Source organism: Siphateles boraxobius, unplaced genomic scaffold (assembly GCF_051911475.1).
Source record: "Siphateles boraxobius isolate OS27281-9 unplaced genomic scaffold, OSU_SipBor_1 97, whole genome shotgun sequence".
Lineage (NCBI taxonomy): Eukaryota > Metazoa > Chordata > Actinopteri > Cypriniformes > Leuciscidae > Siphateles > Siphateles boraxobius.
This window is the reverse complement of record NW_027509227.1, coordinates 700,659-715,000: the sequence shown is the minus strand read 5'-3', so window position 1 is coordinate 715,000 and position 14,342 is coordinate 700,659. Positions and strand designations below refer to the sequence as shown.

The window sequence follows — 14,342 nt, the reverse complement described above, 5'->3', positions numbered from 1 at the left end:
AGACTTTTTAAAAACTGGTTACTGTTGGTGGTGAACCACTCTCTGATTTGGTCTGTTCTGTGGAAGCGTACATTGTCTCAAATGATCACATAAATGTGATGTGCGGACTCAGGATGGTGTTGTTGGCAGTCCAGGACGATGTCTTTTAGCTCCTCTAGGAAGTTGAGGAGACGTTGGGTGTTGTAAGACCCAAGGACAGCATGCCGGTGGACAAGCCCCTCCAAACCCATGGCCGCACAAAGAGTAATATTACCCCCCCCCCCCCCCCCCCCCCCTGCAAAGTAATGCAAGCTGCGTAGAGTAGCAAAAACAGAAAGTCTCTTGTAGCAGGTAATCAGAAGAACAGAAAGTCTCTTGTAGCAGGTAATCAGATGAACAGAATGTCTCTTGAAGTCAAATCAAACTGAGGAGTGATCCCGCAATGATACTCAGCGTCCCGCAGCAGAGACACAAATCAGGGCTCGTGGTTCGTCTGTCGCCCTCTGATACAGAGAAGCTGGGTAGAGAAAGACTTCAGTAATTTCCAGCACTGGCAGGGCACAGGTTACAAACATACGTCACCAGGACAGGACAAGACAAGACAAGATGTGAACAGGTAAGCTCTGAAACACGCGCTAACATAGTCAATAATCTGGCAGAGGAAAGGGGGGGAAAAGAGAACTAGAAGTAGGAACGCTAATTAGGAAGAAAGTGATAACAGGTGAAAAATGGAGATAGAGTAATGGGAAGACTGATGGCCATCAGCTGGCGGAGAATGAATGAGCGCGATAGTAGGTGGGTGTGTTTAAGCGAGGCGTGTGTGTATGAAGGGAGCGCGTGTGAGAATGGTGGGTGTGTCAGCGTGTTGGTGAATGAATCAAGGAAACCGAAAAACCACAAGAGGGAGACAGAGACGGGAGAAAACACCGGGACCATGACACCAATATTATAGTTCTTGAAACCCAAGTATGACCAAATGTCCATGAAATATTTGGAATATCTATCCTAACTGAATATTCAGGGCTCAACGCTAATGGTTTTTTTCTAATGGCCCCATCAGCACCAGAACAAAAATTGAATTTTAATTTTCAATTATTTAATTGAAATTTCAATTAAAATAGGTATAGTTATTGTTTTTGTTGTTTTTGTACCATGTATCCTAACAAATAAGGTTATGACACCAAAAACTACTAGCCTAACTCATATAAATTTTAAATATTGTTAAAGACAAGTAAAGGGTCAGTAATAAAATATGAACAAATACTCAAATTATGAACAATAGCACAAATGCATACAATAGCCAAAGCAACACCAACACCATTAGCCAAAGAGGGACATACCTGGAAATTCAAGCTTCGCCTTTTGCGTTTTTACACTCAGTGGCTCCGTGACGAATGCGAGGGGAGATTACTCACGACTGCCAGAAGATTTGAAATAATACGGCCACCGTATGAGTTAAAACGCCCTCGGAATGGGAGGGGCTAGAAAGTAATATTCATATACAATTTCACTGCTAAATGGGAGAAAATCCTACACAGTGTAGCTTTAACATTAAAAACACAGACAGCGGCAGGATTATTAGGCTGCTGTCACTTTAAGACTGAATGCGAGGATTCAATGTACTGTTACACATGCTTTCTTTCTCAACTGTTTACGTTCACTTTAAGGGATAGTTCACCCTAAAATTAAGATAAGCCCATGATTTACTCACCCTGAAGTCATCCTAGATCTATAGGATATTCTTCTTTCAGACGAATACAATCAAAGTTATATTAAAAAATGTCCTGGCTCTTTATAAGCTTGATAATGAGAGTGAATGGGTGTCTGTCTTTGGAAGTCCATAAAAGTGCATCTATCCATCATAAAAGTGCATCTATCCATGATCTATCCATGATAAAAGTTAATCTATCCATCATAAAAGTGCATCTATCCATCATAAAACTGCATCTATCCATGATCTATCCATGATAAAAGTTAATCTATCCATCATAAAAGTGCATCTATCCATCATAAAAGTGCATCTATCCATGATCTATCCATGATAAAAGTTAATCTATCCATCATAAAAGTGCATCTATCAGTTCTGCGAGGGTTAATAAAGGCCTTCTGAAGCGAAGTATTGCGTTCATGTAAGAAAAATATCCATATTTAAAACTTTATTGAATACGCACAACGTAATGACAGCAATTAACGCCTCTCGCGGTGCAAACACACAGGGCTGGGTAGCCGCGTTCGTCATTACATTGTGCGTCAAGTTCAACTGTTACTCTTTTGGCGTATATCGACGTGTACGGTCATCTGCCGGAATTTTTTTATTTTAGTGGATAAAGTTTTAAATATGGTTATTTTTCTTACACGAACGCATCGCTTCACTTCAGAAGGCCTTTATTAACCCCCGCAGAGCCATGATGAGCACTTTTTTATGATGGATAGATGCACTTTTATGGACTTCATAAATGGTGCTCATTCACTCCCATCATAAAGCTTGGAAGAGCCATGACATTTTTTTATATAACTTATTCGTCTGAATAAATCTGTATCCTCTGTATTCGTCTGAAAGAAGAATGTCATATACACCTAGGATGGCCTCAGGGTGAGTAAATCATGGGCTAATTTCCATTTTTGGGTGAACTATCCCTTTAAGAGAGACTTGAAATAACAAGACATAACAAACTACATATAACAGTTGTTTATATGTCATTTTGTGATTTAAGTACTGAATTAAGTTCTCTTTCGCATCTTCTTGCACTTCAATATTGAAATTGGCAAGATTTAAAAAACATCTGCAAATGATAAACTTTTGTGATGATGCAGCACTGGCCCGATCTGGCCGTCCTTAAGGTCAAGCCCTGATATTCATTCAAAAATAGCATTTATTAAAGTTGACATGAAATGAAAATTCACCCCGTTTATTTTCTAATTGCATGTTGTAGATAGTATTGTGAACAGTTCATCCATAAATCTGTTTCTTTCTTTTTTGACATTGTAATGTTTTTTCCCCCTCAGGGTGCATATAGGATGTTTACTAACAGCACCTGCCTAAAGCACATGATTCTGAAAATACGGCGAGATGCGCGCAACTTTGAGCGATATCAACACAACCGTGACCTCGTCACTTTCCTCAACAAATTCGCTGATACTCAGCTGGAGCTCCCGAGAGGCTGGGAGATCAAAACTGACCCGCAGGGCAAGGTGAGATTCCACACGGCTCACACACACTCAGAGTTGTGCAGTTCAGCGCAAGGTTTAGTGTGTGTGTGTGTGTGTGTGTGTGTGTGTGTGTGTGTGTGTGTGTGTGTGTGTGTGTGTGTGTGTGTGTGTGTGTGTGTGTGTGTGTGTGTGTGTGTGTGTGTGTGTGTGTGTGTGTGTGTGTGTGTGTGTGTGTGTGTGTGTTTTGTGCTTTATGAGGACATACAGTGGGTACGGAAAGTATTCAGACCCCCTTAAATTTTTCACTCTTTGTTATATTGCAGCCATTTGCTAAAATCATTTAAGTTCATTTTTGTTCCCTCATAATTGTACACACAGCACCCCATATTGACAGAAAAACACAGAATTGTTGACATTTTTGCACATTTATTAAAAAAGAAAAACTGAAATATCACATGGTCCTAAGTATTCAGACCATTTGCTCAGTGTTTAGTAGAAGCACCCTTTTGATCTAATACAGCTATGAGTCTTTTTGGGAAAGATGCAACAAGTTTTTCACATCTGGATTTGGGTATCCTCTGCCACTCCTCCTTGCAGATCCTCTCCAGTTCTGTCAGGATGGTAAACGTTGGTGGACAGCCATTTTCAGGTCTCTCCAGAGATGCTCATTTGGGTGTAAGTCAGGGCTCTGGCTGGGCCATTCAAGGACACTCACGGAGTTGTTGTGAAGCCACTCCTTCGTTATTTTTGCGGAGTGCTTAGGGTCATTGTCGTGTTGGAAGGTGAACCTTCGGCCCAGTCTGAGGTCCAGAGCACTCTGGAGAAGGTTTTCGTCCAGGACATCCCTGTACTTGCCGCATTCGTCTGTCCCTCGATTGCAACCAGTCGTCCTGTCCCTGCAGCTGAAAAACACCCCCACAGCATGATGCTACCACCACCATGCTTCACTGCTGAGACTGTATTGGAGAGGTGATGAGCAGTGCCCGGTTTTCTCCACACATACCGCTTAGAATTAATGCCAAAAAGTTCTATCTTGGTCTCATCAGACCAGAGAATCTTATTTATCACCATCTTGGAGTCCTTCAGGTGTTTTTTAGCAAACTCCTTGCGGGCTTTCATGTGTCTTGCACTGAGGAGAGGCTTCCGTCGGGTCACTCTGCCATAAAGCCCCGACTGGTGGATGGCTGCAGTGATGGTTGACTTACTACAACTTTCTCCCATCTCCCGACTGCATCTCTGGAGCTCAGCCACAGTGATCTTTGGGTTCTTCTTTACCTCTCTCACCAAGGCTCTTCTCCCCCGATGGCTGAGTTTGGCCGGACGGCCAGCTCTAGGAAGGGTTCTGGTCGTCCCAAACGACTTCCATTTAAGGATTATGGAGGCCACTGTGCTCTTAGGGACCTTAGGTGAAGCAGAATTTTTTTTTGTAACCTTGGCCAGATCTGTGCCTTGCCACAATTCTGTCTCTGAGCTCTTCAGGCAGTTCCTTTGACCTCTGACATGCACTGTGAGCTGTAAGGACTTATATAGACAGGTGTGTGGCTTTCCTAATCAAGTCCAATCAGTATAATCAAACACAGCTGGACGCAAATGAAGGTGTAGAACCATCTCAAGGATGATCAGAAGAAATGGACAGCACCTGAGTTAAATATATGAGTGTCACAGCAAAAGTTCTGAATACTTAGGACCATGTGATATTTCAGTTTTTCTTTTTTTAATAAATGTGCAAAAATGTCAACAATTCTTTGTTTTTCTGTCAATATGGGGTGCTGTGTGTACAATAATGAGGATGAAAAAATTAACTTAAATGATTTTAGCAAATGGCTGCAATATAACAAAGAGTGATAAATTTAACGGAGTCTGAATAATTTCCGTACCCACTGTAAAATTGTATAATGACATTGGTATTACACTGGTATTACAATGTGAACGTGATATATGAGGACATTTCCTGAGTCCTCATATTTCAGATGGCTTTAAAAACATACTAAACAGTGTTTTATTAAAAATATAAAAATGCATAAAGTTTTTTGTGATGGGTAGGTTTAGGGGTCGGTTTAGTGTGTGTGTGTGTGTGTGTGTGTGTGTGTGTGTGTGTGTGTGTGTGTGTGTGTGTGTGTGTGTGTGTGTGTGTGTGTGTGTGTGTGTGTGTGTGTGTGTGCGTGTGTGTGTGTGTGTGTGTGTGTGTGTGTTAGTGATGCGCGGGTCGGCTTTTTTTGGCCCGCCCCGCACCCGTGACCATTAAATAGGTAACTAGGCATTGTAATGTAAATGAAAACAGCTTTTATTTCAGCCTGAAAGTGCTTGGAAACATAGCCCTGTAAACTGGCAACAACAGACGATTATGAATATGAGCATGAATGTGGGAGCTGCTTGGCACGCCGCTTTCGTGACGTGTCACGTGACTCCAAAGCTTTGGGACATCATGCAAGTTATGTTGCTACGCCCTTCGTATTGAAACCTTATCAAAGAATCTAATAACATATGAAAATATATATTCCCAAATATTTAATATAGGCTGGAAATTGCAGACAACATACATGGATTTTTTTTTTAAAGACCCGCCCCAACCCGGCCCGCACATAAAGTGACAATTTCTTTACCCACCCCAACCCGACCCGCGGGCCCCATGGGTTATGAGACAACCCGCACATCACTAGTGTGTGTGTGTGTGTGTGTGTGTGATGGGTTGGTTTACAGGTATAGGGTTAGTGTAGGGGGACAGAATATACAGTTTGTACAGTATAAAAACCATTACGTCTATGGAATGTCCTATCAGGTATAACAAAACAAACCTCTGTGTGTGTGTGTGTGTGTGTGTGTGTGTGTGTGTGTGTGTGTGTGTGTGTGTGTGTGTGTGTGTGTGTGTGTGTGTGTGTGTGTGTGTGTGTGTGTGTGTGTGTGTGTGTGTGTTTGTGTGTGTGTGTGTGTGTGTGCGTGTTTTGCTGTGGTAGTCATTCTTTGTGGACCACAACAGTCGGGCAACAACCTTCATTGACCCCAGGATTCCCCTTCAGAATGGGCGACTGCCCAACCACCTCACACACAGACAACACTTACAGAGACTGCGCAGCTATAGTGCCGGAGAGGTACAGCACACACACACACACACACACACATAAACATCAGGTGGAAATATATTTCATGTTTTCAGATTTATTTAAAGAGGCCTGCAAAGTTCTGCAAAGTTCTAAAGCTCACATTCTCCCACGAATGGGATTTATTTGATCTAACAGTGAACGCTGATCCAGACCTGTCTATATTAGCAACAAAGGCCAACGCAAAGAAAGAAGGCGAGGCTTAAGTGTTGTTTGTGTGTTTCAATTCGAAAGCAAAACCGTTCTGGATGCTTTAGAAGCCTTGGAAGCTGAAACTTGCTATTATTAAATTACATTTCCAACGCACAATTGAGGTTTTTAGCCAATCACAACGCACTGGGACAGCTGGCCAATCAAAGAACTCTAGGCTTTTCGGAAGGCGGGGCTTTGTAGAAAACCAGAACTCAAACAGAGCATTTCAGGCAGACTGACGGCACGTTTACACTACAATGACATGCTTAAAGCGGAGAAGTTTTTCCTTTGAGTTTTCCACGTACATTGTCAAAAATGATCGGATCTGCGAAAACGACTAAAAACCCTGTATTCTGCTGCCAGGCCAGTAGATGGCGATGAAACACTATAGACTGTAATCAGTCTTCAGAGATTCGCGTTTTTGTTGTTTACACAGAGACCGTTTTTAAAACTTGCACTTTGAAACCCGTTTTCAAAAGTTTGCGTTTTTAGGCGCACAAAACACCGTCTTCGTGTAAACGAACATCCAAAACGCATAAAAAGTTTTACGTTTTTAGTTGAAAACAGTGTCATGTAAACCGCCCCTGAGAGTAGCGGTTCTGTAAAAATGTACATTATGTGAAAAAAATGTGTTTTTGACATTAAAGCATATGCTCTGTTTAATTATGATCATGTGTTGTGTTACTCAGGCATCAGACGTGTCCCGCAGCAGAGGATCTTCTCTGGTGAACAGACCTGGAAATAGTCAAAACCAGCCGGATTCAGTGCCTCTGGGTCAGTCAGCACACATACGACGGCCAGGTTTTAAGCCATAAGACTCGCTGGTGAAGGTGACCAAAGTATCCGTCAAAACACAGATGGCTAACTGAAAGAATGAAAGAAAGAAAAAACTACTCGGTTACTCTCATAACCTCAGTTCCCTGAGTTAGGGAACGAGTATTGCGTAGCCGGCCGCACTATAGTAACATGGCAAGTTGTTGCTTCAGTCGTTAAACCTGCTATAATGGCGAATTCGGGGACTATTATAGACTGAGGTCACGCCCCTTTGGCGGGCACTGTAGTGTAATGACGCAGAGTTTACTCATTGGTCGCCCGCGCAATTGGATTTGCAGTTGCCGCAGAGCAGCCTAGGAGCGAGCCAGACGCTCAATGTACTAGCTGTGCAGCTGCAAATGCGCTTTACATATAGGCTTCAGTAAATCGAGGAAAAGGAGTTCCCCCACTGCGTATAGCTACGCAATACGAAGTGACCGTTCGAAAGGGAACTTGTATTTTGTATTCATTATCGGTATTGTGGATCATTGAGTTAAATAAGTGATTATAGTAACATTTTGGACAAAAGGGGTCAATAAGATTTTTTAAATATTTTTTAATCAACAAAGTTTAATGTTCTGTATGTAACTTTTTTACTCTACTAAAGCATAAAAATACCATAATATGTTTGCAGATATTTAGGAAACATGCTTAATTAATTAAGTTCACATACTTATTTCTCTGGAAAACACTTCTACATCCAGTTATGTTACTTATTATTTTTCACGTTCCGTGTTGGAATGTGTGTTTTTGTTTTGGTCTTTGTGACTCCGCCCACTGCCAGTTTATCCAATAATTTTTTAATAACTGGGTTGCCAGTTGATGGAAAACACAGCATATTGCATCCTTGGAAACGAGCAAACAAGCTGGGTCAGAGATTGCAGATTCCACACAACCTAAAATCCTCGATATACATCTAAAAATCTCTATGAACAAGAGCATATTAAAACGTGGATAAATCAACTCATTAACTTACAGTGTGTCTTCTCGGCTTTCATTGTCAATTGCACTCGTTCTGTCGCGTGTCCTTAAACTGGCAACCACTTGCTGTCATTCTTACAGACAGCACCTTAATAATGTCATGTTGACAACAAGTTTCTCTGCTCCTGAATGTTTCTGTGTGTGTGCAGCACGATCTCTGAGAGACATATGTGTGTGTGTGCGCCTCATTGAAAACAGAGCATTAATATAGAACGGTGGTTTTACTGCACACCTTCCAGCCAATCAGAATTGAGTATTCATACAGATCATGCTATAAACCATAATAACATTTGTCCATATTGTCTGTAGTCTACTTTTTTGGAATCTCCACAATTCATTTTTTTATGCAATTTTCAGTAATTCATCACAGTTTTTTGTCTGTTTTATTTATCCTCAGCTTATAATGACAAGATTGTGGCTTTCCTCCGCCAGCCAAACATACTGGACACACTGCAGGAACGGCAGCCTAGTCTCGCCAGAAATCACACACTCAGGTGAGGCCTTCTCAGAAATCACACACTCAGGTGAGGCCGTCTCTTAAAACACACACTCAGGTGAGGCCGTCTCTGAAATCACACTCTCAGGTGAGGCCTTCTCAGAAATCACACACTCAGGTGAAGCCGTCTCTAAAATCCACACTCAGGTGAGGCCGTCTCTGAAATCACACACTCAGGTGAGGCCGTCTCTGAAATCACACACTCAGGTGAGGCCGTCTCTGAAATCACACACTCAGGTGAGGCCGTCTCAGAAATCACACACTCTGGTGAAGCGGTCTCTAAAATTACACACTCAGGTGAAGCCGTCTCAGAAATATCACACTCGGGTGAGGCCTTCTCAGAAACCACACACTCGGGTGAGGCCGTCTCTAAAATCACACACTCAGGTGAAGCCGTCTCTAAATCACACACTCAGGTGAGGCCGTCTCTTAAAACACACACTCAGGTGAGGCCGTCTCTGAAATCACACTCTCAGGTGAGGCCTTCTCAGAAATCACACACTCAGGTGAAGCCGTCTCTAAAATCCACACTCAGGTGAGGCCGTCTCTGAAATCACACACTCAGGTGAGGCCGTCTCTGAAATCACACACTCAGGTGAGGCCGTCTCAGAAATCACACACTCTGGTGAAGCGGTCTCTAAAATTACACACTCAGGTGAAGCCGTCTCTAAAATCCCACACTCGGGTGAAGCCGTCTCTAAAATCACACACTCAGGTGAAGCCGTCTCTAAAATCACACACTCAGGTGAGGCCTTCTCAGAAATCACACACTCAGGTGAAGCCGTCTCAGAAATCACACACTCAGGTGAGGCCGTCTCTAAAATCACACACTCGGGTGAGGCCGTCTCTAAAATCACACACTCAGGTGAAGCCGTCTCTAAAATCACACACTCGGGTGAGGCCTTCTCAGAAATCACACACTCAGGTGAAGCCTTCTCAGAAATCACACACTCGGGTGAGGCCGTCTCTGAAATCACACTCTCAGGTGAAGCCGTCTCTAAAATCACACACTCGGGTGAGGCCTTCTCAGAAATCACACACTCGGGTGAGGCCGTCTCTGAAATCACACTCTCAGGTGAAGCCGTCTCTAAAATCACACACTCGGGTGAGGCCTTCTCAGAAATCACACACTCGGGTGAGGCCGTCTCTGAAATCACACACTCAGGTGAGGCCGTCTCTGAAATCACACACTCAGGTGAGGCCTTCTCTGAAATCACACACTCGGGTGAGGCCGTCTCTGAAATCACACACTCAGGTGAGGCCGTCTCAGAAATCACACACTCAGGTGAAGCCGTCTCTGAAATCACACACTCAGGTGAGGCCGTCATTAAAATCACACACTCAGGTGAGGCCGTCTCAGAAATCACACACTCAGGCGAGGCCGTCTCTGAAATCACACACTCAGGTGAAGCCGTCTCTAAAATCACACACTCGGGTGAGGCCGTCACTGAAATCACACACTCGGGTGAGGCCGTCACTGAAATCACACACTCGGGTGAGGCCGTCTCTAAAATCACACACTCAGGTGAAGCCGTCTCTAAAATCACACACTCGGGTGAGGCCGTCTCTGAAATCACACACTCAGGTGAAGCCGTCTCTAAAATAACGCACTCGGGTGAAGCCGTCTCTAAAATCACACACTCGGGTGAGGCCTTCTCAGAAATCACACACTCAGGTGAAGCCGTCTCTAAAATCACACACTCGGGTGAAGCGGTCTCTAAAATCACACACTCGGGTGAAGCCATCTCTAAAATCACACACTCAGGTGAGGCCTTCTCAGAAATCACACACTCGGGTGAGGCCGTCTCTGAAATCACACTCTCAGGTGAGGCCGTCTCTGAAATCACACACTCAGGTGAAGCCGTCTCTAAAATCACACACTCGGGTGAAGCCGTCTCTAAAATCACACACTCGGGTGAGGCCTTCTCAGAAATCACACACTCGGGTGAGGCCGTCTCTAAAATCACACACTCGGGTGAGGCCTTCTCAGAAATCACACACTCGGGTGAGGCCGTCTCTAAAATCACACACTCAGGTGAAGCCGTCTCTGAAATCACACACTCGGGTGAAGCCGTCTCTGAAATCACACACTCAGCTGAAGCCGTCTCTAAAATCACACACTCAGGTGAAGCCGTCTCTAAAATCACACACTCGGGTGAAGCCGTCTCTAAAATCACACACTCGGGTGAGGCCTTCTCAGAAATCACACACTCGGGTGAGGCCGTCTCTAAAATCACACACTCGGGTGAGGCCTTCTCTGAAATCACACACTCGGGTGAAGCCGTCTCTAAAATCACACACTCAGGTGAAGCCGTCTCTGAAATCACACACTCAGGTGAAGCCGTCTCTAAAATCACACACTCGGGTGAAGCCGTCTCTAAAATCACACACTCAGGTGAGGCCGTCTCTGAAATCACACTCTCAGGTGAGGCCCTCTCTGAAATCACACACTCGGGTGAAGCCGTCTCTAAAATCACACACCCGGGTGAAGCCGTCTCTAAAATCACACACTCGGGTGAAGCCGTCTCTAAAATCACACACTCGGGTGAAGCCGTCTCTAAAATCACACACTCGGGTGAGCCCGTCTCTAAAATCACACACTCAGGTGAAGCAGTCTCTGAAATCACACACTCCGGTGAGGCTGTCTCTGAAATCACACACTCTGGTGAGGCCGTCTCTGAAATCACACTCTCAGGTGAGGCCGTCTCTAAAATCACACACTCGGGTGAGGCCGTCTCTGAAATCACACTCTCAGGTGAGGCCGTCTCTGAAATCACACACTCAGGTGAAGCCGTCTCTAAAATCACACACTCAGGTGAGGCCGTCTCTGAAATCACACACTCAGGTGAGGCCGTCTCTGAAATCACACACTCAGGTGAAGCCGTCTCTGAAATCACACACTCAGGTGAAGCCGTCTCTGAAATCACACACTCAGGTGAGGCCGTCTCTGAAATCACACACTCAGGTGAGGCCGTCTCTGAAATCACACTCTCAGGTGAGGCCGTCTCTGAATTCACACACTCAGGTGAGGCCGTCTCTGAAATCACACACTCAGGTGAGGCCGTCTCTGAAATCACACACTCAGGTGAGGCCGTCTCTGAAATCACACTCTCAGGTGAGGCCGTCTCTGAAATCACACACTCAGGTGAAGCCGTCTCTAAAATCACACACTCAGGTGAGGCCTTCTCAGAAATCACACACTCGGGTGAGGCCGTCTCTGAAATCACACTCTCAGGTGAGGCCGTCTCTGAAATCACACACTCAGGTGAAGCCGTCTCTAAAATCACACACTCGGGTGAAGCCGTCTCTAAAATCACACACTCGGGTGAGGCCTTCTCAGAAATCACACACTCGGGTGAGGCCGTCTCTAAAATCACACACTCGGGTGAGGCCTTCTCAGAAATCACACACTCGGGTGAGGCCGTCTCTAAAATCACACACTCAGGTGAAGCCGTCTCTGAAATCACACACTCGGGTGAAGCCGTCTCTGAAATCACACACTCAGCTGAAGCCGTCTCTAAAATCACACACTCAGGTGAAGCCGTCTCTAAAATCACACACTCGGGTGAAGCCGTCTCTAAAATCACACACTCGGGTGAGGCCTTCTCAGAAATCACACACTCGGGTGAGGCCGTCTCTAAAATCACACACTCGGGTGAGGCCTTCTCTGAAATCACACACTCGGGTGAAGCCGTCTCTAAAATCACACACTCAGGTGAAGCCGTCTCTGAAATCACACACTCAGGTGAAGCCGTCTCTAAAATCACACACTCGGGTGAAGCCGTCTCTAAAATCACACACTCAGGTGAGGCCGTCTCTGAAATCACACTCTCAGGTGAGGCCCTCTCTGAAATCACACACTCGGGTGAAGCCGTCTCTAAAATCACACACCCGGGTGAAGCCGTCTCTAAAATCACACACTCGGGTGAAGCCGTCTCTAAAATCACACACTCGGGTGAAGCCGTCTCTAAAATCACACACTCGGGTGAGCCCGTCTCTAAAATCACACACTCAGGTGAAGCCGTCTCTGAAATCACACACTCGGGTGAGGCTGTCTCTGAAATCACACACTCGGGTGAGGCCGTCTCTGAAATCACACTCTCAGGTGAGGCCGTCTCTAAAATCACACACTCGGGTGAGGCCGTCTCTGAAATCACACTCTCAGGTGAGGCCGTCTCTGAAATCACACACTCAGGTGAAGCCGTCTCTAAAATCACACACTCAGGTGAGGCCGTCTCTGAAATCACACACTCAGGTGAGGCCGTCTCTGAAATCACACACTCAGGTGAAGCCGTCTCTGAAATCACACACTCAGGTGAAGCTGTCTCTGAAATCACACACTCAGGTGAGGCCGTCTCTGAAATCACACACTCAGGTGAGGCCGTCTCTGAAATCACACTCTCAGGTGAGGCCGTCTCTGAATTCACACACTCAGGTGAGGCCGTCTCTGAAATCACACACTCAGGTGAGGCCGTCTCTGAAATCACACACTCAGGTGAGGCCGTCTCTGAAATCACACACTCAGGTGAGGCCGTCTCTGAAATCACACACTCAGGTGAGGCTGTGTCTGAAATCACACACTCAGGTGAAGCCGTCTCTGAAATCACACTCTCAGGTGAGCCCGTCTCTGAAATCACACACTCAGGTGAGGCCGTCAAAGAAATCACACACTCAGGTGAGGCCTTCTCAGAAATCACACACTCAGGTGAAGCCGTCTCTGAAATCACACTCTCAGGTGAGGCCGTCTCTGAAATCACACACTCAGGTGAGGCCGTCTCTGAAATCACACACTCAGGTGAAGCCGTCTCTAAAATCACACACTCAGGTGAAGCCGTCTCTGAAATCACACACTCAGGTGAAGCCGTCTCTAAAATCACACACTCAGGTGAGGCCGTCTCTGAAATCACACACTCAGGTGAGGCCGTCTCTGAAATCACACTCTCAGGTGAGGCCGTCAAAGAAATCACACACTCAGGTGAAGCCGTCTCTAAAATCACACACTCAGGTGAAGCCGTCTCTGAAATCACACACTCAGGTGAGGCCGTCTCTAAAATCACACACTCGGGTGAAGCCGTCTCTAAAATCACACACTCAGGTGAGGCCGTCTCTGAAATCACACTCTCACTCAGGTGAGGCCGTCTCTGAAATCACACTCTCAGGTGAGGCCGTCAAAGAAATCACACACTCAGGTGAGGCCGTCAAAGAAATCACACACTCAGGTGAAGCCGTCTCTAAAATCACACACTCAGGTGAAGCCGTCTCTGAAATCACACACTCAGGGGAAGCCGTCTCTAAAATCACACACTCGGGTGAAGCCGTCTCTAAAATCACACACTCAGGTGAGGCCGTCTCTGAAATCACACTCTCAGGTGAGGCCGTCTCTGAAATCACACACTCAGGTGAAGCCGTCTCTAAAATCACACACTCGGGTGAAGCCGTCTCTAAAATCACACACTCGGGTGAAGCCGTCTCTGAAATCACACACTCGGGTGAAGCCGTCTCTGAAATCACACACTCGGGTGAAGCCTTCTCAGAAATCACACACTCGGGTGAGGCCGTCACTGAAATCACACACTCAGGTGAGGCCGTCTCTGAAATCACACACTCGGGTGAGGCCGTCTCTGAAATCACAC

General features: G+C 45.5%; 1 protein-coding gene across 1 annotated transcript in view; it reads left to right on the top strand.

Moving 5' to 3' along the window:
* Positions 1 to 14,342, top strand: part of hecw1a (HECT, C2 and WW domain containing E3 ubiquitin protein ligase 1a) — a 115,906-nt gene that overhangs the window by 71,655 nt on the left and 29,909 nt on the right. The window contains exons 14-17 of the mRNA XM_077224972.1: positions 2,986 to 3,171; positions 6,084 to 6,218; positions 7,109 to 7,193; positions 8,611 to 8,707. Of these exons, the coding sequence (XP_077081087.1) occupies positions 2,986 to 3,171; positions 6,084 to 6,218; positions 7,109 to 7,193; positions 8,611 to 8,707 (503 nt within the window). The remainder of the gene's footprint in view (positions 1 to 2,985; positions 3,172 to 6,083; positions 6,219 to 7,108; positions 7,194 to 8,610; positions 8,708 to 14,342) is intronic.